General features: G+C 51.0%; 2 protein-coding genes across 7 annotated transcripts in view; both read left to right on the top strand.

The window, feature by feature from the left end:
• C5AR2 (complement C5a receptor 2) lies at window positions 1-12,843 on the top strand. 3 transcript variants are annotated; one of them, XM_045845313.1, is made up of 3 exons: window positions 1-128; window positions 5,635-5,783; window positions 10,922-12,842. In XM_045845313.1, exon 3 carries the CDS (start codon window positions 10,937-10,939, stop codon window positions 11,948-11,950), a length of 1,014 nt encoding a protein of 337 aa, XP_045701269.1. In that variant the 5' UTR covers window positions 1-128; window positions 5,635-5,783; window positions 10,922-10,936; the 3' UTR covers window positions 11,951-12,842. The 3 variants fall into 3 exon arrangements, with proteins under 3 accessions (XP_045701269.1, XP_045701268.1, XP_045701270.1); XM_045845312.1 differs by lacking the exon at window positions 1-128 and adding an exon at window positions 5,347-5,532; XM_045845314.1 differs by lacking the exons at window positions 1-128; window positions 5,635-5,783 and adding an exon at window positions 8,270-8,461 and having other exon boundaries at window positions 10,922-12,843.
• Window positions 12,844-16,348: 3,505 nt separating this feature from the next.
• Window positions 16,349-22,358, top strand: part of DHX34 (DExH-box helicase 34) — a 32,877-nt gene continuing 26,867 nt past the window's right edge. For 2 of the 4 annotated variants that reach the window (XM_045845291.1, XM_045845295.1), the window contains exons 1-2: window positions 17,086-17,130; window positions 20,980-21,958. In XM_045845291.1, coding sequence (XP_045701247.1) covers window positions 21,254-21,958 — 705 coding nt within the window. In that variant the 5' untranslated portion in view covers window positions 17,086-17,130; window positions 20,980-21,253. Of the gene's footprint in view, window positions 16,436-17,085; window positions 17,131-20,097; window positions 20,117-20,979; window positions 21,959-22,358 lie in introns of those variants that run through there. The other 2 variants (XM_045845292.1, XM_045845294.1) reach the window with 2 other exon arrangements.

A 22,358-nucleotide genomic window follows, 5' to 3' on the forward strand; every position in this document is an offset into this window, starting at 1 on the left:
GGATATTTCGGATTCCACACAGTCATGTCTGCCTTGGGTCCGACTTTTCTTTAAAGGTGCTGTGGGAGCTCCTTGGACGACAGTCCCTCTGCTGGGCTTCCAGAAGAGGCCGCGTGTGGTTTTTGATCGTAAGTATTGGTTGCTGTGCAGACTCCCAGGCCAGCAAGGTTGTCAAGGGGAAGACCTGCACCCCGCTACGTGGGTGGGGGGCGCCCGGTACCCCAGGGAACATTTTGGATGTTCCTTCTACCTCAACTGTCAACATCTCTCCCACTACCCTCCGCCCAGACTGGCTCCAGGCCTGGCCAGTTCTCTGTCTCTGTCTCTGCGCCTTCCTCCGTTCCTCTTTCTGCCTGATCCTACCCTGCTGCCTCTGTGGTTTCCTTCTCTGCCCTTACATGTTGGCTTTCTGGAGCTCTCTCTTAAGCATGCTGCTCCCTTTTGCAATTTCACCTGATATCATCAGCAGCTCTTCTGGGCGTGGCTTCCCCAACCACTCACCTTACCCAAACTGAGCTTGGCATCTCTCCTAAACCTCTCCCTTCCCCTGTATTCTTTTGCTGGGCAGCACCCCCTTCCCACCACACTCCCTGTCTGGTCCAAGTCCTCTGTCCTCTCCCACTTGTGTCCCTGCCTCTCCTCCTGCCTGGTCTCCCAGCTTCCTGGACTGTTTATAAAAGGCCATCCCTGTCCCTATTCTATTTTCCTTTAGGGTGCAGCCTCCTCCAGGAAGTCCTCCCTGACTTCTTCCTATATCTCCCCACCCACATGCCCTATCTGTGTCCATGACCATCCTCTGGCTTTCCTGGTTTGAGGAATGAGCTGCAGGCAGTGCGATCTTTCCCTCATCCTGATTTGGGAAGGAAATGCTGTCCCAAGAGCTGGGCCCCACAACAGTCTTCTAGAAACACTTGGGGACCAATCACTGGGATTTTGGCTTCTCTTCAGCCTCTCCCTGGTGTTGCCCTGCCCAGGAGGGAAGTGGGCTGAAGGGGCAGGCGACTGCCCAATTTGTGACTTAGGAATCTGCTGGTTCCACAAGTTGGAAGAGGAAGTGACGGGGAAAAGAAGCAGCTGATGGGCTTGGCTGAGTCAGCTGTGTGCCCTCCCCCACCTATTCTTCAGATCTGGCTCCCCGAGGCCTGGTCAGGGCCTCCCCCCTACACCTGTGCCACGTGACCTTCTCAGCACCACACCCAGAACCTTGGGGGGGTGCGTAGTTGTTCCTACGGACCAGCTCTGACTGATAGGAATGTAATTCCAACAGCTAGGTAAGGGACAAGCAAAGAGGAACAAAATGAGGTGAAATTAATTTTGGTGACATATTTCATTGACTCAAATATATTTCAAGTATTATCATTTCAATAGGAGCTCAATATAAATAACTTTTTAAAAATGTTTATTTATTTTTTTTAGAGAAGGGAAGGGAGGGAGAAAGAAAGGGAGGGAAACATCAATGTGTGGTTGCCTGTCGCACGTCCCCTACTAGGAACCTGGCCTACAACCCAGGCATGTGTCCTGACTGGGAATCAAACCAGTAACCCTTTGGTTCACAGGCTGGTTTCGATCAATGTAAATAACTTTATTGCAAGATTTCACATTCTGTTTTTTTTTGGTTCAGTTTTGTTTTTCTTTTGCACCGAGTCTTGGAAATCTGTGTTTTACACTCACAGCAGCTTCTCACTGAGAGCAACCATGTTGCAAATGCTCACGTGGCCAGTGGCTATCATGTAGGACAAGTCAGAGTCAGAATTCCTCAGCTAATGTTTAGACCATCTACAAAATTCTACCATGGAACAGCTGGAACCCTGTACTCCTAACATTCCGAGGTTCTGGAGTGACATTCTAGAATCCCATGATTCAAATAGTCAGTCTCTGACTTACATTATAGGGTCCTTTCAGTTACATAACCTCTGAGTCCAGTGTTCTGAGAGCCCATGACCCAATGCTCCAACCTTCTGAGACGGAGTCTTTGACCTCGATCAGGGGTCAAAAAACCCCTGCCTGTGAGCCAACTCCGGCCCACCCTTTCTTTTTGTAAATAAAGTTTTATTGGAACACCATCATGCCCAGGCAGTCAGTGGCTGCCCTAAGGTACCGGGAAAGTTGAATAATTGTGACAGAGACCATGAGTGTCCTTCTGACTTGCAAGAATCTAAAACACACTCTCTGCTCCTTTACTGAAAAAGTCACCGACCCCTGACCTGGACATTCGGAGACTCTACGATGGGCGGTGACTCTAAGGATGTTGACTTCATTGTTGTACTTTACAACTGACACTTACATCTGGCACATTCCATTCCATATCTCTGTGTCAAACATCACAGAGAGATACATTGTTCCTGTTCAAAAGCGACCAGTTTCCTTGTCTTAGCCAGTCACCCTTCCAGGCTTCCAGGATTCCGTGAAACTGCGAACTTCATCCTAGTTTGGCGAGGGTGGTGTAAAGTTTCACTTATTTATTACTTTCACAAATTGTCAGATATGCATAACGTAAAATCCACCATCAGTGGCATTCAGCATATTCACCACACCGTGTGGGCGTGTTTCCACCCTTCAAGGCTGGGCAGGCCCGTGGTATTCGCGCAGATGGAAAGATTCTCATGGGGCCATTGGGCTGTGTGGTGTGCCTTTATTCACGGGTGGGCGAGCCATGCACACTGCCAGCTGCGTGTCTGTCTGCACGTCTCATGTCAGGGCCCTTACTCCCCAGCGTGGCCCCTGTCCCCTTGTGTGTATCTCGTCATCATTGCCCCAGCAGGGAGTCCCTACCTGTTTAAGTACCAAAGGGGAACAAAGCTGGCAAACTGCCAGAACATTACATAACATGACATAGTTCTGCGCATGCCAGCCCACTTCTTGTTATGGGAACAGTGTATCGGACCCAGTCTCAAGGCTGTGAGAATACTGGTTATCAGGCTCCTCCAAGGCTATGGGAACACTGCTTCCCTTAGTTACCCACACCCCTGGGTGAGGAAGCCAGACTGCATCCACTCACCCTCCAGTGAGCCTCACCACTGTCTAGTTCCAGGACACGTTTGTCACCCCCAAAGTAACCCCCCCACACCCATCAAGCAGTCACTGCCTCGGCTCCCTCCTAGCCCCCGGCTCCTCCTAGCAAGCATTAACCTGTGTTCTGTTGCTATAGATTTTTGCCTCAGAATTGAACCTGCTGCATGTCAATTTCACGTGGGTCAATTTAACAACTTTCTAGGGTGTCCTCATTCCAAGTTCCTCCACGTGCTGATGTGCAGAGACCCTGTCCTCAGCCCGCTATCTCCAAGGCCTGGGCCCCAAGCCTCAGGGATGCCAGAAAACCTTAGCCTTCTAGAATCTGAGAAGCACATGCCCAGAGACTCAGTGGCTGAGGAGTTTATTAAGATCAAATGATCTTCATCCTGGCTGGTGTGGCTCAGTGGACTGAGTGTGGGCTTCAGACCAAAGGGTCACCAGTTCGATTCCCAGTCATAAGGGCACATGCCTGGGTTGTGGGCCAGGTCCCCAGTTGGCAGTGTGTGAGATACAACCACAGATCATATTTCTCTCCCTCTCTTTCTCCCTCCCTTCCCCTCTTATCTAAAGATAAATAGATAAAATCTTTAAAAGCAAAAGGTCAAATGATCTGGAAACAGTCTGTAAACTTACCAGATCAAAGGAAGTCTGAGCTGATAGAAATTCCCATGGACCTCACCCTCAGCTCCTTCCATTCTAATCTTTTTCTGACCAGAGAGGGTTCCTACAGAAGGGGCTTCCCAGAAGGGGCGCTGGGGGGAAGGGGGCAGAGGGAATGCTTGTCTCCACAGGGGATCTGAGGCCGGGCTCAGCCAGGACAGGGTCCCTCAGAGAAAGACTTGGAAACGTCCCAGGTCACCTAGCAACTCCCAGTCTCCTGTGTGAAAAACGGCTTCCTCTAACAGCACGCTCTTGTTCTCCGAAAAGCCGGAGAAATTTATCAACTTGTGCCCTCAGCCTCTGAAGCACTGTGAGGACCCCGGGGCCTGGACTCACCCTAACCAGCCCCAGGTGGGGGGCCTGTGTGGGGGCGGTACAGACTCAGAGACCTGCAGAAACCACCTGGGATGGTCCAAATGCAGAAATTCCTAACTAAAAGCAAGTCGCAGTGAGAGTGATGTCCTGGGCCAGTAGGTTCCTCGACAAAGGTCAGCCTGTACCTTAAGTGAGCCCATCTGTTGGCTTTTTGCACCGAGGAGAACATACCTTTGCAACATCAGAGTGAGCTTTCCCAGTCTCCTCAGGGGGCACCCACCCGCCGGAGCAGAGACCACGGAGCCCCTCAGGTAGTTGTGTCCCCCAAATTCCCTTTCTATGTGCTGAACGTGTTCATTGTGACTATTAGATACCCACCAGTGGAGAGAAGTAGGTGTGTCTGCAATTTACTTTTCATCTTGATCCCCACCTGAGAATATGTGTATTGACTTGAGAGAGACTAGAAGGAGAGAGAGAGAGAGAGAGAGAAACATCGATGTGAGAGAGACATCCATCGGCTGCCTCTTGTACCTGCTCCCGCCGGGGACACCCAAAACCTAAGTATGTGCTCCGACTAGGGGTCAAACCCGCAACCTTTTTTGGTGTATGGGACAACGCTCTGAACAGCTGAGCCACCGGGCCAGAGCAACATCTTCCCATTTCAAAGTTGGAAGACTGAGGCCCACAGAAGAGACAAGACTTGTTTGTGCTCCGTCTGGCTCTGAGGACTCGGGCTCTGTAATCAGCAGCCTTAGTTTTCTTCCTGGAGGACAGTGTTACTGCAGAGACCCCAGTGAGAGCGATCCCCCCTCCTCGATTCTTGCTTTGCTCACAAGAGAAGAATTCAGGCGAGAGACAACACGTATAGTGGAAACGAGACAGCAAGTTTATTTATGAAACACACTTGAGCTCGAAGCTACAATCAGGCACCTGGCTAGTGTGAGTGCCCCGTTATTGGGGCTTTAGGGGTCTTATGCTTACAGCCAGCTTCTGGGTTCCCCCTCCTCTTCCCTGCTCCAGACTTTGGGGCAAAGGCATGGTGTCGAAGGATTTCTCCCCCGACCCTGGCTGGTGGGAACGATACACACAGCATTTCAAGGGCTCCCCTCCTCCTGCGCTATTGTAGTGTTTCTGCGACGTTGGAACACGTGGCTGTCGTATCGGCCCAGGCCCAGGATTGCTGAACTTGTGGGCAAGACACGTCTTCCACCCCTTCCCTGCCCTGGTTTGCTATTTACCCTGCCTAACAGACAGGACCTGGAACTATCTCTCAGAACAGTAGAGGAAAGACAAACATTTATGTGTCCTTGGGGCTCTCTGCAGGGCAGATAGGAAGGGCTGGGCATGAGCTCGGAGCCTGGGAGCGGGGATAGCAGGCGGTGCGCGGTTGGTGCGGAAGACCTCGGAGGGCCGTGTGGGGACAGCCAAGACCTCCACGCCTCTGCGATGCTGGTCTGCCTTCCAGGAAGCTGGTGACACAGCCTGGGGTTGAGGACACTGTCCACTCTCCAGCCACCCGCCCTCTCTGACTTCATCTGCTTCCCGGTAATTTGGGGACGTGTGAGTCATACAGGACAAACACACCGTGGGAGTGGGGAGAGGACACTCCCATTTTTCCCGGTTCTGAAGGTTCACCATGTCCCATAGGGGTCCTGGCCAAAGGGACACACTCCCAGGAAGCCACCAGGCACCAGACGCTCCGGAGAGACCCCAGACCTCCAGGGTCCTGGCTGTGGGTCCAGATCCTGCTCCCGAGTGACATTTTGGCCAAATTGGAGACCCTCTTGCAAGAGACGGTAAGGATGGAGGGAAGGAGAAGAGGAGGAAGGGGGCTGGTATGTCACAATCTCAGCCTCGGAGACGGATTCTTGTCAGGATCTGGGCATCAGAACTTGAATTTGAGGAATGGAATCTTGATCACTATCACACTGGAATGCACACTGGAACCCCAGTCCCTTAGATAGATCTGGCCAGCCCGGCAGAAGAGCGTGGCGCGGGACCTAAACACAGCGGCACACTCAGGGGTCCAGGGGACAGTCACCCTCAAACCTGTGCCAGCTGTGCACGCTACCAAATGGCCCCGTGGCCCGTGAGCCAGCTCTTCAGCGTAAGAAGGGTCCTTTAACTTTCTTTTCCTGTGTCACACACACAGAAAGCCATGCACGTCGGGACCGACAGCTCTGTGTGTCCCCAGGTAGCTGGCACCCGGGGTCAAGAAAGAGCAAGAGCCCAGTCTTAGAGCCCCTTGTGGTCCCCACCCCCTGTCACTATCCCCTCCCATAGAATACTCTTGCTCATTACAAAAAGAGTTTTGGGTTGTTGTTTTTTTTTTTAGAGAAAGGGGAAGGAAAGGAGAAAGTGAGGGAGAGGAACATCATCAACATGAGAGAGAAACATCATTCAGTTACCTCATACACGCCCCGATGTGGGACCCCACCCAGAACCCAGGCATGTGCCCTCGTGGGGCATTGAACCCACGACTTTTCGCTTTGCAGGATGATGCCCAACCCACTGAGTCACACTGGTCAGGGCTCTCTTACCCTTTTTTGAACTTTATGTGAATGGGATCATCCAGTCAATTCTCCCGTGCGTCTGGCTCTCTCCCCTGCACAGGACCCCCTTCCACGTCTGTTCTCTTGGCCACACAGCATTCCGATGCACGCACAGCCTGTGGTATGTTTACTCACGCTCCCGTGGGTGAGCACCGGGGTGCTTTCCCGCCTCGGGCTGCTGAACCTGCCAGGGCGTGTGTTTGGGTCTCTCTCGTGCGTTCAGTTTCCGTGGCCTGTGCCCCACGGTTTCCCAGAGCAGCGGCTCCAGCCAGACCGGCTGATAGACAAACAGCCACGTGCTGTCGCTCTGTGAGGATCAGATAGAAAGCTAAGTGACCCCCTGGCTTCTCTGTGCCTCAGTTTCTCTCTCTGTTCTTTTACTCACTAATTATCAACTGCACACCTGCTGTGTGCCGGGTGCCCGACACAGCAAGGCTCTGGGAAATGGGGAGGACTGTCACAACCCTGACATTCGGGGACAGGGCGATAATAGTGGGCACTTACTTCATAGGGCCGGTCGGTACACAGGTTACACCTGGCCCATAGTAGGTGATCGGTACATGTCATCTATTATTTAAATTGTTATAAAATATTAATCAGGTAGTTACGATTGCGATGTTTTGCAAATAGAATTCATTGTATAGAATAATAATGCTGCTCGTCGATGATCGTTAAGTGACCTTTGGTCTGAGGCTGGTGAGTAAGCAGGACGCGCTGGGACGGTGGGCTGGCTTTGAAGCCGGCGTGAAGGCAGGGGGTGAGGCGGTGCAGGGAGGGGAACAGACCTAGACTCGCGGAGCGGTCTAGATGAAGGGAAGACACAGTGGGCGTTGAATGTTCCCATTTCTGTTTGAGACATGAAAAGGGAAGTAACATCCAGAGACCTACCTGAATTGCTTCCACGCAGGGAGTTCCCTGGATTTTAGCTGCTGAGATCTGGGGAAAGTGGGGAGAGAGGACACACCCGGAGAGCAGACGGGGCGGGGTGTGCATGTGACAGACTCTGACAGATGAGTAATGCTCACCGTGAGGGAGAGAAACGCTGACGAAGCATCGGGAACCTAGGCTGCTGCTCACATGTCCCCAACCGGGGACCTGGCTGCAGCCCAGGCGTGTGCCTAGACTGGGAATCGAAGCCGTGACCTTGCGGTTCACAGGGCGCCACTCAAGCCACTGAGCCACACCAGCCACACGGCAGGGTTTGAGTTTTTAAAGCCCACACACGTTTTCACTCTAGTGATGAAAATAATATGAAAACAACTCTGGCTGGGTCCTTGGTTTTAGCATCCTCCCGATATCCCAAGGTTGCAGGTCAGGGTGCCTACAAGAAGCAACCAATGAGTGCGCGATTGGAACAACAAATGCATGCTTCTCTCTCTCAAGTCAATGATTAAAAATAAATAAATGCATACATACATAAAATAATATGAAAACAGAGTGTCAGACTTCATACAGATACACACAAAGGGGCTTGGCCTCTCACAGGCTACTTAGCTTTGAATGCACCTAAGGCAGGATGGAGGGGCCTTTGCCCCAATTTCCCCTTTGCCTTTCCTGTTGCGCAGCAACCCCGGCCGAGCGCTGGGGGCGTGGCCAGCCGGCCCTAGGAGTCGGCTGTGCTTGGGGCTGGGTGGTTCTGACAAGTCTACCTTCCCCTGAGCCCTAGCTCTGTGCAGAGTCCCTCCCAAAACTGGCGAGGTCGGTTCACCTGGGTGGCTCTCAGTGCTCAGACAAGGAAACCAAGAGAAAGACAGGCTAAACTGGAACCGAGTCACAGGACCTGGGTGGGCTCCGTGCCCCTGGCTGCACTGTCTCCCGGATCTAAGATTTTTGGATGATCATATTCTAGGGCCCAGAGCTGTACCTAAGGGTGACATAGTTCGAAACTCAGTGCTGTTACTTGCTTAGCTGAGTAATCGTAGGTAAGTTACTTAACTTCTCTGTGCCTCCATTTCCTCATCTGCAGAGTGGATATAACCATGGTGTTAAAATCAGGGGGTTGTTATAAGGATTAAACAACATGATATTTAAGGGTGTTTGGAGCAATGCCTGGCACGTAACATGGAGGGCTCCATAAATGATGGCTTCTAATAATAATATTCATAATCAGCCCTCACTGATGTAGCTCGGTTGGTTGGAGCGTCGTCCCGTACACCAAAGTTTGAAGGTTTGATTTCCGGTCAGGGCACATCCATGGGCTGCGGGTTCAATTCCCCAGGCGGGGCTTGTGCAGGAAGGCAGCTTCTCGATGTTTCTCTCTCACATCGATGTCTCTCTCTCTTTTCCTTCTTCTCTCTCTAAAAGCAATGAAAAAAGGATGTGCTCCAGTGAGGATAAACATATATTAATAATCATACCAACACCAACAGTTATTGCTGCGATCGATCATGTTGCTTCTCTGCTCAGTACCTCCCATCCCTCCCATTTCACACGGAATAAAATAGAAAGTCCTCAGTGTCCCACATGGCCCTTCACATCTCTCTCTTCTTACCTCCCCTGACCCCCTCGTCTACTCCACTCAGGCCACACGGATGTTGTTGAAGTTCCTGGAACACGGCTATTACACTCCTAACTCAGGGCCTTTGCACTGGCTGTTCCCTCTGCCTGGAACTGTTCCCCCAAACTCCCCTACGGCTCCCTCCCTGATCTCTTTCACGGCCTTGCTCAAACGCTACCTTGTCAGAGAAGCGCTTTCTCATGACTCATCCACAATTCCAACACAGCAAATTAAAAAGTCCCTGTGGGATTCCGCCCCCTCCCTGCCTTTTGCTGTAGCATTTGAAATGCTGGGGGTTCGCTTATGTGTTCTTTTACTGTCTGACTCCTCCCCCTGGGGTGGCAGCTCCCAGGGAATGGGGTTTCGGTCTGTCTTGTCTCCTGCTGTGTGTCCAGGGACCGCAGAGGAGAAGGTCAGGAGTTGTGTTGAATGAAGGAATACATTGTGGGGAATTCAATGTTTTATTTTTCCAGTTTACCTAACACTATCATTACTTGTAAAAGTTGCTTTAGGAGGGTTCTAGAAATGTTCTGTTTCTCCACCTGGTTGCCAGTGACCTGGGTGTGCTCAGGTGGAGAAACCCGAATGTACCTGTGTGAGGTGTGTGCTTTGCTGTCTGCATGTTTTACTATGATTGCATGTTTATTTTTTTTTAAATGAGAAAATTACCCTGGTTGGTGTGGCTCAGTGGATTGAGTGAGGGCCTGCGAACCAAAGGGTCCCTGGTTCAATTCCCAGTCAGGGCGCACTCCTGGGTTGTGGCCAGGTCCCCAGTAGAGGGTGTGTGAGAGGCAATCACACGTTGATGTTTCTCTCCCTTTCTTTCTACCTCCCTTCCCCCTCTAGAAATAAATAAATAAATAAATAAATAAATACTTTTAAAAAGAACCAAGTCATATATTTTGCTGTGAATACATATTATGAGGACACTCTAACCAGCTGACCTACCTGGCTAGGGATTCCAGTGTTTTAAAATCTGCAGTTCCGTGTTGCTAACAGGTGAGTGTTCTAACCTGTCAGCGCTCCAGAACTTCATTGTCCAGTAACGTAGCCACTAGCCATGTGTAGCTATTTAACTTAATGAAAACTATGCAAAATGGCAAGTTTAGTTTCTCAGTTGCCCTGGCCCCATTTCAAGTGCTCACCCCTGTGGAGTGTCACCCCTGCGGTGGGCTGCTGCCACGGTGGACAGCACAGATGCAGATCATGGCCACCAGCGTGGACAGCTCCACAGAGTGGGCAGAGCTGCTCTGGAATTCCGAAGGGCCATTGGCTGGGGCTCTAATACTTCCATGGGTTGAATGCCAAGATCTCCAATCACGATCGTATCCTGGCATTATAATATTCCAGACTTCCGAGATACTCCCAAGCTGGGTTCTAACACTATCATGTGTTAGAATTTCAGAATGATCCCAGCTGATGTTCTGACACTTGCATTCTAGAATTACAATATTCTAACTGGGGTTCTAGGATAGAATATTCTAGAATCCCAAGATGCCAACCAGCTAGGGCCAATGGTATTTCTAGAATTCCAATATTCGAACACACTATGGTTCTAACGTTGTCATATCTCAGTTTCTTTCTTTTTAAAAATATTTTATTTATTTATTTTCAGAGACAGGGAAATGGAGAGAGAGAGAAAAAAATACCAATTAGTTGCCTCTCACACTCCCAACTGGGCACCTGGACCACAACCCAGGCATGTGCCCTGACTGGGACTCGAACCAGTGACCTTTTAGTCTGCAGGCCAGTGCTCAACCACTGAGCCACTCCAGCTAGGGCCCCAGTTTCTAAAATACTGAGGGGCTGGAGTTTCTACACTGAGGATCCCAAGGGCCTGATGGTTTTCATCACTGAGGTTTCCTGGCTTTTGCCTCCCGTCCAGGTGTTGACGGCCAGGATGGAGAACACTTCTCTCGTCTACGAGTATGGGCACTATGAGGATATTTTGGATTTCCCTGTGGACTGCGACGACAACACCTGTGTCTCTGTGGAGCCGCTCCGCGTGGCCTCTCTCTTGCTGTACGCCGCAGTCTTCCTGGTCGGGGCACCGGGCAATGCTGTGCTAGCCTGGGTGACCTGGAAGGAGGCCCGGCAGAGGGTGGGCGCCACCTGGTTCCTCCACCTGGCTGTGGCGGATCTGCTCTGCTGCCTGTCCCTGCCGTTCCTGTCAGTGCCCCTCGCCCGTGGAGGCCAGTGGCCCTACGGGGCAGTGGGCTGCCGAGCCCTGCCCTCTCTCATCCTGCTGTCCATGTACACCAGTGTCCTGCTCCTGGCTGCTCTCAGCGCGGACCTCTGCCTGCTGGCCCTCAGGCCCACCAGCTGGGCTGTGGCCCGGAGGGCGTGCCGGGTGCAGGTAGCCTGTGGGGCGGCCTGGTCCTTGGCCTTGCTGTTGACCATGCCCTCGGCCATCCACCGCCGCCTGCACCAGGAGTACTTCCCGCCCCTGCTGGAGTGTGTGGTGGACTACGGCGGCTCGACCACGACTGAGATCACTGTGACCGCCTCCCGGTTTACTTTTGGCTTCCTGGGGCCGCTGGTGGTTGTGGCCAGCTGCCATGGTGCCCTCCTGTGCCGTACGGCCCCACGCTGCTGGCCACTGGGCACGGCCGTTGTGGTGGGCTTTTTCGTCTGCTGGGCCCCCTACCACATTCTGGGGCTGGTACTCACTGCGGCTGCCCCACACTCCCTGCTCCTGACCCAGGCCCTGCGGGCCGAGCCCCTGGTCGTGGGCCTTGCCCTTGCTCACAGCTGCCTCAATCCTGTGCTCTTCCTGTTTTTCGGGCGGGCTCAGCTCTACCGGTCATTGCCAGCCACGTGTCGCTGGGCCCTGAAGAACTCATGGAGCAAGGATGAAAGCGTGGTCAGCAAGAAGTCCACCAGCCATGACCTGGTCTCAGAGATGGAGGTGTAGGCCAGAGGCAGACTGGTTGGCATCCTTCTATTCCATGTCACAAATCTGGCCTCAGGCACAGAGAGATCCAAGGGTTTAATGATATTGTCATTTATTCTGTTATTCACTCAACAAACATTCATTATGTATCTGCTATGTGCAAAGCCCTATTCTAGGCACTGGGATGTGGCAGTGACCAAAACAGACACAGGTCCCTGCCCTCAGGAAGCTGACATTCTTATAGAGAAAGACAGACAATAACCAAAGAAATGAAGAAACAGGGAATGTGCCCCTGGGGTAGAGTGGGATTGGAGCCAAGATCTGGAAAAGGAAGAGAAGAGGCATGTTTAAACCTGGAGAAAAGCATTTCAGGCAAAGGGAACAGCACGTGCAAAGGCCCTGAGGCAGAATGTGCTTGGCATCCTCCCCAGGACCATGACGAGGCCAGTGTGGATGGAGCCGAGAGAGTGGGAAGGAGAGAGGTGTGAGATGAAGGGAATGGCGTGGGAGCACAAACTTGCAAAGCCTTCTAGTTCATAGCAAGGCGTTTGGGGATCCACGGAAGTGTCCTGAGCTACTGAGACCAGGTGAAATACAAAGCGCCCAATTAACTTTGAGCTTCAGATACACCATAACCACAAAGATCTTTTTAGCACGAGTAAGTCCCATGCAATATTTGACCTATTGTTATACTAACACATTACTTGTGGATCTGAGATTCAAATTGATATATATATTTTTTGTTTGTTTGTTTATTTGTATGTTTGTTTTCTGAATCAGGCAACCCTATTCCGAGCGGAGAAGGGTCCTGATTTGACTTGGATTTTAATGGGACCCCTCTGGGTGCTGGTGGAGACTGACCAGAGTGGAGAGGAGAGGGCGGTGAGGTGCAAGAGGGGATGGTGACTTGGATCAGGGTGACAGCAGCACAGCTGGGGAGAAGGTGACAGGTTATGGATCAGTTTTGAAGGAAAGGTCACATCCAAGCTCCAGAGCTCCGTATCGGAGACCTCTCTCCACCAGGGGACACTTATATTCTGGGTGCTCGGACCCTGCAGCAGCCGGAATAACGGCCCCCAAAGACGTCCATGTCCTAATCCCCGAACTTGCAAACACGTGGCCTCGCAGGACAAAAGGGACTTTGCGGATGTGATCACATCCAGGATCTTGAGATGGGGACATAATCCTGGATGACCCAGGCAGGTCCAGTGTCACCACAAGCGTCCTCCTTAGAGGGAAGTGGGGGGGGTGGTCAGGGTCAGCACCGAGAGATGTGGCAAAGGAAGTAGATGCCGGAAGGATGTGAGGGAGGGGCCAGGAGCCCAGGAGTGCCGGCAGCTTCCGCTGCCGGAAGAGGCAGGGAAACGGACTGCCCCCAAAGCCTGGGTAGGAACAGACTCCCAGATGCCTTGGCTTCAGACTTCTGACCTCCCACATTCTAATGGAGTAAATCTGTGTTGTTTTAAGTCAGTAAATTGTAGCAACTTGTTACAGCAACCACAGGAAACTAACACAGACCCTCAGGGCAGTGTTATTTCCCCACCTCTGGCCTTTTTCATAAGCTGCTGCCAATGCCTGGAAAACTCCGCGGATCTGTGCTGCCCAGTTTGTGGTAACCACTAGCTGTCTATGACTAGTCAAGTAGAGATTAATCCAATGAATTAAAATGAAAAATTTAGTCCTCGGTTGCAGCAGCCACAGATCAAGTGCTCAGTAGCTACATGTGGCTGGTGGCGACCCTACTGGGCGGAGCAGATACAGGATATTTCCATCGTCATAGTAAGTTCTGTTAGGCAGGGCTGCTCTAGAATTGCACCTGTTCAGATCTTTTTTTTAACATTTATTTTATTTAAAAAATTTTATTTACTTAGTTTTAGAGAAAGGGAAAGAGAGGGAGAGAAACATCAACGTGTGGTTGCCTTTTGCACGACCCCAGGTGAGGACCTGGACCACAGCCAAGGCATGTGCCCCGACTGGGAATTGAACCAGTGATCCTTTGGTTCACAGGCCTGCACTCAATCCACTGAGCCACATCAGCCAGGGCAAGTATTTTATTTTACACTTCATTTTTAAAGAGAGGGGAAGGGAGGGAGAAAGAGAAGGAGAGAAATGTTGATATGACAGAGAAATTTCGATTGGTTGCTTCTCATACGCACCCAGACCAGGCAATGAACCAGCAACCCAGGCGTGTGCCCTGACCAGGAATCGAACTGGCGACCTTTTGGTTTGCGGGATGACACCCGTCGGCTGGGACTCTGTCATTATTTTTTCACATAAGTTATCAATTTCTTGCTCTGTTTCTTCTCCTGCTGGCACCCCCATGATGAGAACGTTGGACTGCTTGAAGTTGTCCCCAGAGGCTCCTTACACTGTCTTTGTTTTTTTAATTCTTTTTTCTTTTTGCTGTTCTGATTGGGTGTTTTTTGCTTTGTTACATTCCAAATTGCTGATTTAATTCTTGGTTTCATCTACTGTTTATTCTCTGTAAATTATTCTTCATTGCAGTTAGTGTATCTTTCAGTTCTGATTGGTCCTTTTTAATGGTTTTCCTGTCCCTTTTTCATGCTGTAGAAGTTCTCACTAAGCTGAGCTTCCTTATAACAGTGTTTTGAACTCGGCAACTAGTAGATGGATCTGTAGATGGCTGCTCCTTGTGCTGGGCTTGGAGGTGCCCAGGCAAAGCCAAGCTGGGAACCAAGGCCGCTGCCACGTGCCAGGCCTGGGGCCACTTCGTAAGAGGTACGAGGCACACTGAGGCCAGATGATGCTCGTTTGAGAGATCTTCGGAAAGTCTGGAGCATGAGCCAAGGGAAGTCATTTGTATGGAACAGCCGCTGGAAAGAGCTTGGGTGGGCCCACAAGTTGGGTGGGGCGGAGCCTCAGGGAATCACCAGGGCCTGGCAAACTGTGTGAGCCAGGTGATGGAGACCCAGTCATGGCGCCCGCCTGCCCGTTCTGTGTGGGGAGGGCTCAGCAAAGGCACAATGGTGTCTGCCAGAACTTCTGTTGGGAGGGAGCTGCCCTTTCAGCCCTCATTGCGAAGACAATTTCAGTTCCTCCCCTTGTGTCCCTGGGGCCTTTTGAACTGCTGCCCCAGAGCTGGAGCTTGGAGGGAGTGTGTCCAAGCACGTCTGTGTGTGGGCCCTTTAAGAGGAACTGCCTGGGGCTCGGAAAGTACTCTTTCCCTCTCAGCCTCAATCTCCACAGTTTTTGTTTTTAAATGAATTAGTGGTTTTTAGAGAGAGGGGGAGGGAGGGAGGAAGAGAAGGAGAGATATACCAATGTGTGGTTGCGTGTCCCCCACCAGAGGGACCTAGCCTGCAACTCAGGCATGTGCCGTCACTGGGAGTTGAACTGGTGACCCTTTGGTTTTCATTCTGGCACTCAATCCACTGAGCCACACCAGCCAGGGCAGAATTCTCTTAAGTACTAATAAATTGGTCAGCGGTTACCTCATACCTACCTTGGGAAATAGTTCAGGCTTTGCTCATGATTTCAGGATGCATGAGCAAGGCGTGATTCAAGTCAGGTTAGTCTTTCGAAAGAAGCTCAAATCAGCTTTGTAGGACTGAACTGGTCATTTCTGCTCGGGGAATTTGCAAGTTTGGTCTCTGTTGTTTGATTGCAACACACCCAGCTTCCCACTTGACACACAATTCGATGTCCAATACATAACTGCAACCAAATATGATGAAAATGGAATCTCTAGGGTTTTTTTTCTTTCTCGGCCCCCTTCCTGCATCTCCCCGATCTCAGGCCAAAACCTTCGGGGTCATCCTCAATGCCTCATTTTTCTCTCACGTTCCAAGGCCAATCTATCAGCTGATCCCTCCAGGCTCTACCTTAAAATATCTTCAGAACCCGATCACTTCCGACCATCTTCCCTGCCATCATCCTTGTCCAGCCACCCTAGTCTCTCACCTAGCCCAGCAGCCTCCCCCGTCGTCTCCTGTTCTCCTCCTGGTTCCCTATGGTCTGCTCCCAACGGGGGAGCCAGGGGATTCTGATAAAATCGCAGTCAGATCACATTCCTCCCAGGGCTTTCACCTCACACATATCAGAGGCCGAAGTCCTGACCAGGATGTAGGGCCCACTTCCCGTCATTCCCGGCTCTTCCCCCACCTTTTTACTCCAGCCACTCAAGCCTGCCGGCTGGTCCTGGAACCCAGCGAATCTCAGTTTCTGCCAGCTCACTTTTCGCATTTGCTGTTTCCTCTACCTAGAAATCCCTCCCGTAGGGACCCCCATGGTTTTCTGCCTTACTTTTTTCAGCTCTCTGCTCAAATGCTACTTTCTAGATATCTCTTACCATGACACTGAAAATAGCACGGCTCCCATCCCTCTCCTGCTTTGTTTTGCTTGCGCAGAAGGCAGTACTGCCTGTCGGTGTCTTTATTTTGACCTCTGTGTCTGTCTCCCCATGAAAATGTGAGCTCCACGGACGTGAGGACGCCTCAGCGCCTACATCTGACTCCAGAGCCTAAGGCTATACCTACCTTCTGAATGGTAATATTACCCTGTAATAAAAATCTAACATTTATCGAGCACCTATATGTGCGGTAGTGAAAAAAGTTTACGTTCCTCACGTATAGTTATTAGTCTATTTTCTCAACAATCTGAAAATGTAGGTCTTATCCTCATGTTATAAATCAGGAAACTGAGGCTCAGCCTGGTACGTGGCATGTAGTCCTATATGACTGGAACGTGTAGGACTAAAGAGGACTCACTTTTCTCAATTAGTTATTCATTCAACAAACACCAACTCTGATCTCAGAGGTAGACGCTAAATCTGGAGTATCCTATGTTCTAGAGAACGTAGGACCTCCAAGGCAGAAATGCCCCTGGCTTCAGGGAGCTGGGGAGTTGAGTTGGCTTATTAGCGAATTGATAAAGTAATTATGCATTAACAATTAGTATCTGAGGTTCCGCCACCTCCCCCGTTGGGTTAAAACCCTAGGGTCCAGGCCATCCCAAGGTGCGAGTGGCTGTTACGGGGCGGGTGACAGAGCAAGTCTCCGCCGCAGCGCCTCCACTGGCCCCTAGAGGACGCTGCGCCAAACCGGGCTCCGCCTGACGCGAGGCGGGGCTGGAGCGTGCGCAGGCGCAAGGCGCAGAGTGGGATGACTTGCGCAGGCGCAGAACTGGCTTCGGCGCGTGAAGCTCTAAAACCGGAAGTTCAAGTTTTCGTCTCGGTGTTGGAGGTGAGGGGGGCAGGGCGGTTGTGTGGGTTCGTGGTGGAGGCGGCCGGACTTGGGTCCGGTATCACGCCGCTTGGGCGCGAGCTGAGGGTGGAGGGGGATCGCGAGATGAGGAAATGTATTGGAGGAAGCCTAGGGTCCGGGAAAAGTGGGTAGAGGTGGAGAACCTTGAGAGAATCTGAGGGACTGAGAGGCCTAGACGGAAAGAAATGGAGGCATGGAAAGCTGCGAGAATCTGAGACGGGGAGGTTCTGGGAGGAGGGAAGCTGAAAACTGGAGAGGTCGAGGGCAAGAACCTGATGGGCGCCACCGAGAGAGGCTCACAGAGCTTACGAGAGAAATGTGATCGTACCGGGAACTTGGGAGATGGAGGGAAAGACCATAGTGGCAACTAACGAACAGAAGTAGACCGAAGAGGACACTTTAAATGGAGGAACGAAAGACTGAATCATGGGGAGAGACCACTAGACACAGAAAGACGGGGACAGTGAAATAGGGAGAACCCGACAAAAGCTGACGTGAGCAGAATTGAGGGAAAGTTACTGGGAGAGAAAACAAGATGAGAATGGAGCGAGGTGGACAAGAAATGGAAAATAAAAGCAGATACATGGAGTAATCCTGAGTATGGAGAAATAGAGACCTTGCCGCTGGGGAAATGGAGAGAGTCGTAGAACTGAAAGGACAGTATGAAATCTTAAAATGGAAGGATAAAACCAGGCAGTGGAGAATCACGTTGAAAAATAGAGACAGAGGAGGAGTAAGGGAAGCCTGAACCCTTAGATTTGCATTTCTCACCTGCCACTTGTTCTTGATTCTCTATGTGGTTCAGTAGCATAATAGCACCTTTTCAAGGTTGTGGGAACAATGTATGTATATATGTAAATGTGTGCATGTCAGTGTATATAAGCGATTTAGGATAGGACCTGATACATGAGTAAGCACTAAGTAAATGTTAGCTATTTCTAGTTTTATTAAAGTCCCCCTCTGAGGATATATTTATTGATTTTAGAAAGAGAAAGAAAGAAAGAAAAACATTCAGTTGATTGCCTCTGAAATGCCCACCAACCAGGGATTGAACCTGCAGTTTAGGTGTGTGCCCTGACCTGGGATTTAACTCCCAGCCTTTCAGTTTAAGGGATGATGCTCCAACCAACTGAGCCGCCCGAGCAGGGCAGCTGTTATTTGATCTTTAGACAATGGTGAGTCAAGATATTAGATGGAGAGATGAAGAGACTCACGGTGGAGGAAGAGAGTGATGGAGAACTGGAGAGAGACAAAAATCATCCAAAAAAAATCCAAGCAAAATGAGAAAGTCAAATGGAGTACTCGAGAGGAATAGTAACAGGTCGTCAAATAGAAAGAAGCAGTTGGACTTAACAGGAAAAGAAAATCAGACTGAAAGATACAAACAGGGGAGAGGATCAGATGAATGAAGTGACATGGGACCAGAGGTGGGGAAAGGGAAGAGGGACGAGGGTGGTGAGCAGGATTGCCTGGAAAAGACAACACTGAGACCGGAGCATGGAATACCAGAGAGGAGCGGAACAGGGATGCAGACAAAACCTCTGAAAACCACGAGCCTAGGAGAGAAACGAGGAGGTGGTTAGAGGCAGGGTGACAGAGAAACGAGTAGATCCAGAAATTGTAAAAGCTTCAAAGAGTGACACCCTGAGAGCCCTGGGGATGCTCTCACTGGGGCCCACAGGCAGTGTGAAGCCTGAGGGAACGTCCTCCGTTTCTTTCTGAGAACCTGGGGTTACTATTCCAGCAGCCCTTTATGGCCCTTTCTTCCTCTTCCTTCCTAGAATAGGAATTCCTTTGGAGCTGCTCTGGTGTCACCTAGTACAGGTGTTCAGTAAGAGGCGATGTGTGCTCCCCATGGGCTACTGCTGCTGTGGGAAGCTGCTCTGCCATTCACAGATTCCTCAGCTGAAAGCCGTACCTGGCTCTGAGAACTCCCAGGGTTGGCCTGAGTCCCCCTGAGACCTTGGAGGTCGCATCTCTGAGTTCTGCCCCTTGATGGCCACTGAGAGCTGGAAGGCACCATAAGGGGAAGCACCGCTGATACCATTATGGAGGCAGATTGTGGCCTTTTGAGTGGGATTTTTCTCAGGTTTTATGCCCCTGGTTCTTGCTGTTTTCCCTGTTAGTCATTGGGAGAAACCACTGAACTTGGAATACTAGTGACTATTTAGCTTCTGTATACCAGGCTAGGTGATAAACATCGCCACGTTTTGAGATGGGTCTTGTCCCCATTTATTAGAAGAAGCAAACATCCTCAAAGGAATTAATTTGCTGATGCTCACACAGCTTGTAAATGATGAAGCTGAGGGTCAGACCCAGATCTGCCCGACTCCAAAGCCTCTACCATGGAAGGCTCGGAACTCTTTTAAGATCATAAACCCCTTTAAGAATACGAGTGATGCATTTCCCTCCAGTAATTGGCACATAGGAGGGTATGCTCTTTATAAGTTGGGACTTTGGCACTGAGAGTCAGAAACCCAGCTCCAGGCAAAAGGACATGTTCTTGTGTAGCCCAGCAGTGGAGGGTAGGAGGAGACAGCCCCAAGGACTAAGTGATGTTGCTGAGCTTCTCACCTCCGTTCACTTTTCTCTTTACAGTAGTTCAGTGTGTGCTTTGTGGGTGCCTCCTTGTGCCCAAAGGCAGGCTTTTTCAGGATGAAAATCTAGGAAGGATTCATGTTGAGGAGCTATTACAAATGGCTTTGGGTTTAATCATCTTTGTCTAGCCAGTACATAAAATGAGAGCTTTTCTTTCCTAGTCACCTAGAGGAAATTCCAGAGAAAGGTCCTGATTGGCACCCCCTGGGTCATGTGTCCACCTCTCAAACCAATCACTGGTTAAAGGGGGAGTAGGGAACTGTGACTGGCCAGGCCTTTGTCACTTGCCCAGCCAATAGGAGTTCTCTCTGACTTAAAGGCCATCAGAACCATATGGAATCCAGGAAGGGCAGCTCTCCAAAGGAAGGTGTGTGCTGTTAACCAGAAAAAGGACAGGATGTATCAGGCAGGCAAAAACAGTACATATGTTAATGCATGCTTGCAAAATTGTGCACTTAATTTTAAAGGGCTCCCAGGTGTTCTGAAGCTCAGTAGATCCCAGATTAGGAACCCTTCCCTTATTAAAAAAATAATTATTATTTTAATCCACCCAGGAATATGATTTTTTTTAAAAATTTTATTTATTTTTAGAGAGGAAAGGGAGGTAGGGAGGGAGAGAGAGAGAGAGAAACATCAATGTGCGGTTGCTGAGGGTCATGACCTGCAACCCAGGCCTGTACCCTGGCTGGGAATCGAACCTGCGACACTTTGGTTCGAGCCCGCGCTCAATCCACTGAGCTACGCCAGCCAGGGCTGAATATGATTTTTTAAAACTGATTTTGAAGAGAGAGGAAAGGAGAGAGAAATATCCATGTGAGAGAGAAACATTTATTGATTGCCTTCCATACACACCCCAACCATGGATCAAACCTGGGTATGTGCCGTGACCAGGAATTGAACCCACAACCTTTTGGTGTACAGGACGACGCTCCAACCAACTGAGTCACACTGGCCTGAGCAGCCTTACTCTTCATTACACTACACCTCTCATGTGTCTGTGGTCACAGAAGTCTCCCACAGCCCCCGGGGTCTGCTTTATAGCAGCCCCAGTCACTGGATTGTCAGAGTTGGTGACATGTCTGTCTCCTGCACGTGACCGCGACCACCTGCAGGGGCTCAGGGTGGTCTTACTCATTACTGTCCCTTCTAGTCCAGTGCTTGCGTCCAGCAGGCTTTCAGTAACTGTTTCTAAAAGCAAATGTCTTCTGTTCTCTTCCCCCAAACCATCAGGGCCTGGAAACCAGGGTGAACTCGTGTCCACCCCAGAGGTCGCTGCAGGAGCCCTGAGGAGTCTATGTCACCAGCTTGACCCAGGCCCCTGGCCACTCACTCTGCCATCGCCTGTGCCATCCATGAGGAGGAAACTTAGCTCTCTGAAGAGAAAAAGGCCCCTTATTACAAGCACTGGCCCCTCCCTGCAGGAAGTGGGGAGTGAATGAGAATGTTTGGTCCCGGTGTTCAGAACTGAGGCCACTTTTGTGACTGTGTTGTGAATAGGTCCAGCATGCCTCCTCCCAGAACAAGGGAGGACCGGGGTCACCGGGACCGACCCCGGGCTCCGAGTGGAGAGGAGGCCCCAGAGAAGTGGGACTGGAGTTGTCCAGAGACCCGGAGTCTCTTTGAGGATGCCTTCTTCCGGGATGAGGATTACATCCGCCAGGGTTCTGAGGAATGCCAGAAGTTCTGGACCTTCTTCGAACGTTTACAGAGGTTCCAGCATCTCAAGACCACCAGGAAGGAGGAGAAAGACCCTGGGCAGCCCAAGCACAGCACCCCCGCACTGGCTGACCTCCCTCAGACTTACGACCCGCGGTACCGCATCAACCTGTCTGTCCTTGGCCCTGACACTCGGGGCTCTCGGGGGCCGGGCAGGCGCCTGCCCCCAGAGAGAGTGTCCGAGTTCCGCCGAGCCCTGCTGCACTACCTGGATTTTGGCCAGAAGCAGGCGTTTGGGCGGCTGGCCAAACTGCAGCGTGAGCGGGCGGCGCTGCCCATTGCCCAGTACGGGCAGCGCATCCTGAAGACACTGAAGGAGCATCAGGTGGTGGTGGTGGCAGGTGACACGGGCTGTGGCAAGTCCACTCAGGTGCCCCAGTACCTGCTGGCTGCTGGCTTCAGTCACGTGGCGTGCACCCAGCCCCGGCGGATCGCCTGCATCTCACTGGCCAAGCGCGTGGGCTTTGAGAGCCTCAGTCAGTACGGCTCACAGGTGAGTGGGAGCCAACAGGATTCCAGTCTCCCCCGAGTGACCTTGGGGAGTAAGTTGCTTGCCCTTGGCAGTATCCATAAAGGATACAAAAGCACTTACCCTTTGAGCCAGCACTGATTCTGCTAGAAATTTATCTACTGATTGGCCTGGATATGGTCCACATGGTAAAGGCACTAACATCACCCAGTTCAGGCAGACCTCGTTTTACTGCACTTCGCAGATGTTGCATTTTTTCCCCAAATTGAAGGCAAGTCCCTCCACCAGCAAAAAGATTACAGTTCACTTTATTGCAATACTCACTTTATTGGGGTGGTCTGGAAGGGACCCCACAACATCTCTGAGGTTGACATCTCTGAGTTCTGACTATGGCACTTTAACAGTACAAAGTAGTGGAAATGTC

The sequence above is a fragment of the Phyllostomus hastatus genome, unplaced genomic scaffold, assembly GCF_019186645.2.
Source record: "Phyllostomus hastatus isolate PE091 unplaced genomic scaffold, TTU_PhHast_1.1 phas_contig_468, whole genome shotgun sequence".
NCBI lineage: Eukaryota > Metazoa > Chordata > Mammalia > Chiroptera > Phyllostomidae > Phyllostomus > Phyllostomus hastatus.

Coding starts and splice junctions, on each gene's coding strand:
- C5AR2 (XM_045845313.1), top strand. CDS start 10,937: ATGGAGAACACTTCTCTCGTCTACGAGTATGGGCACTATGAGGATATT.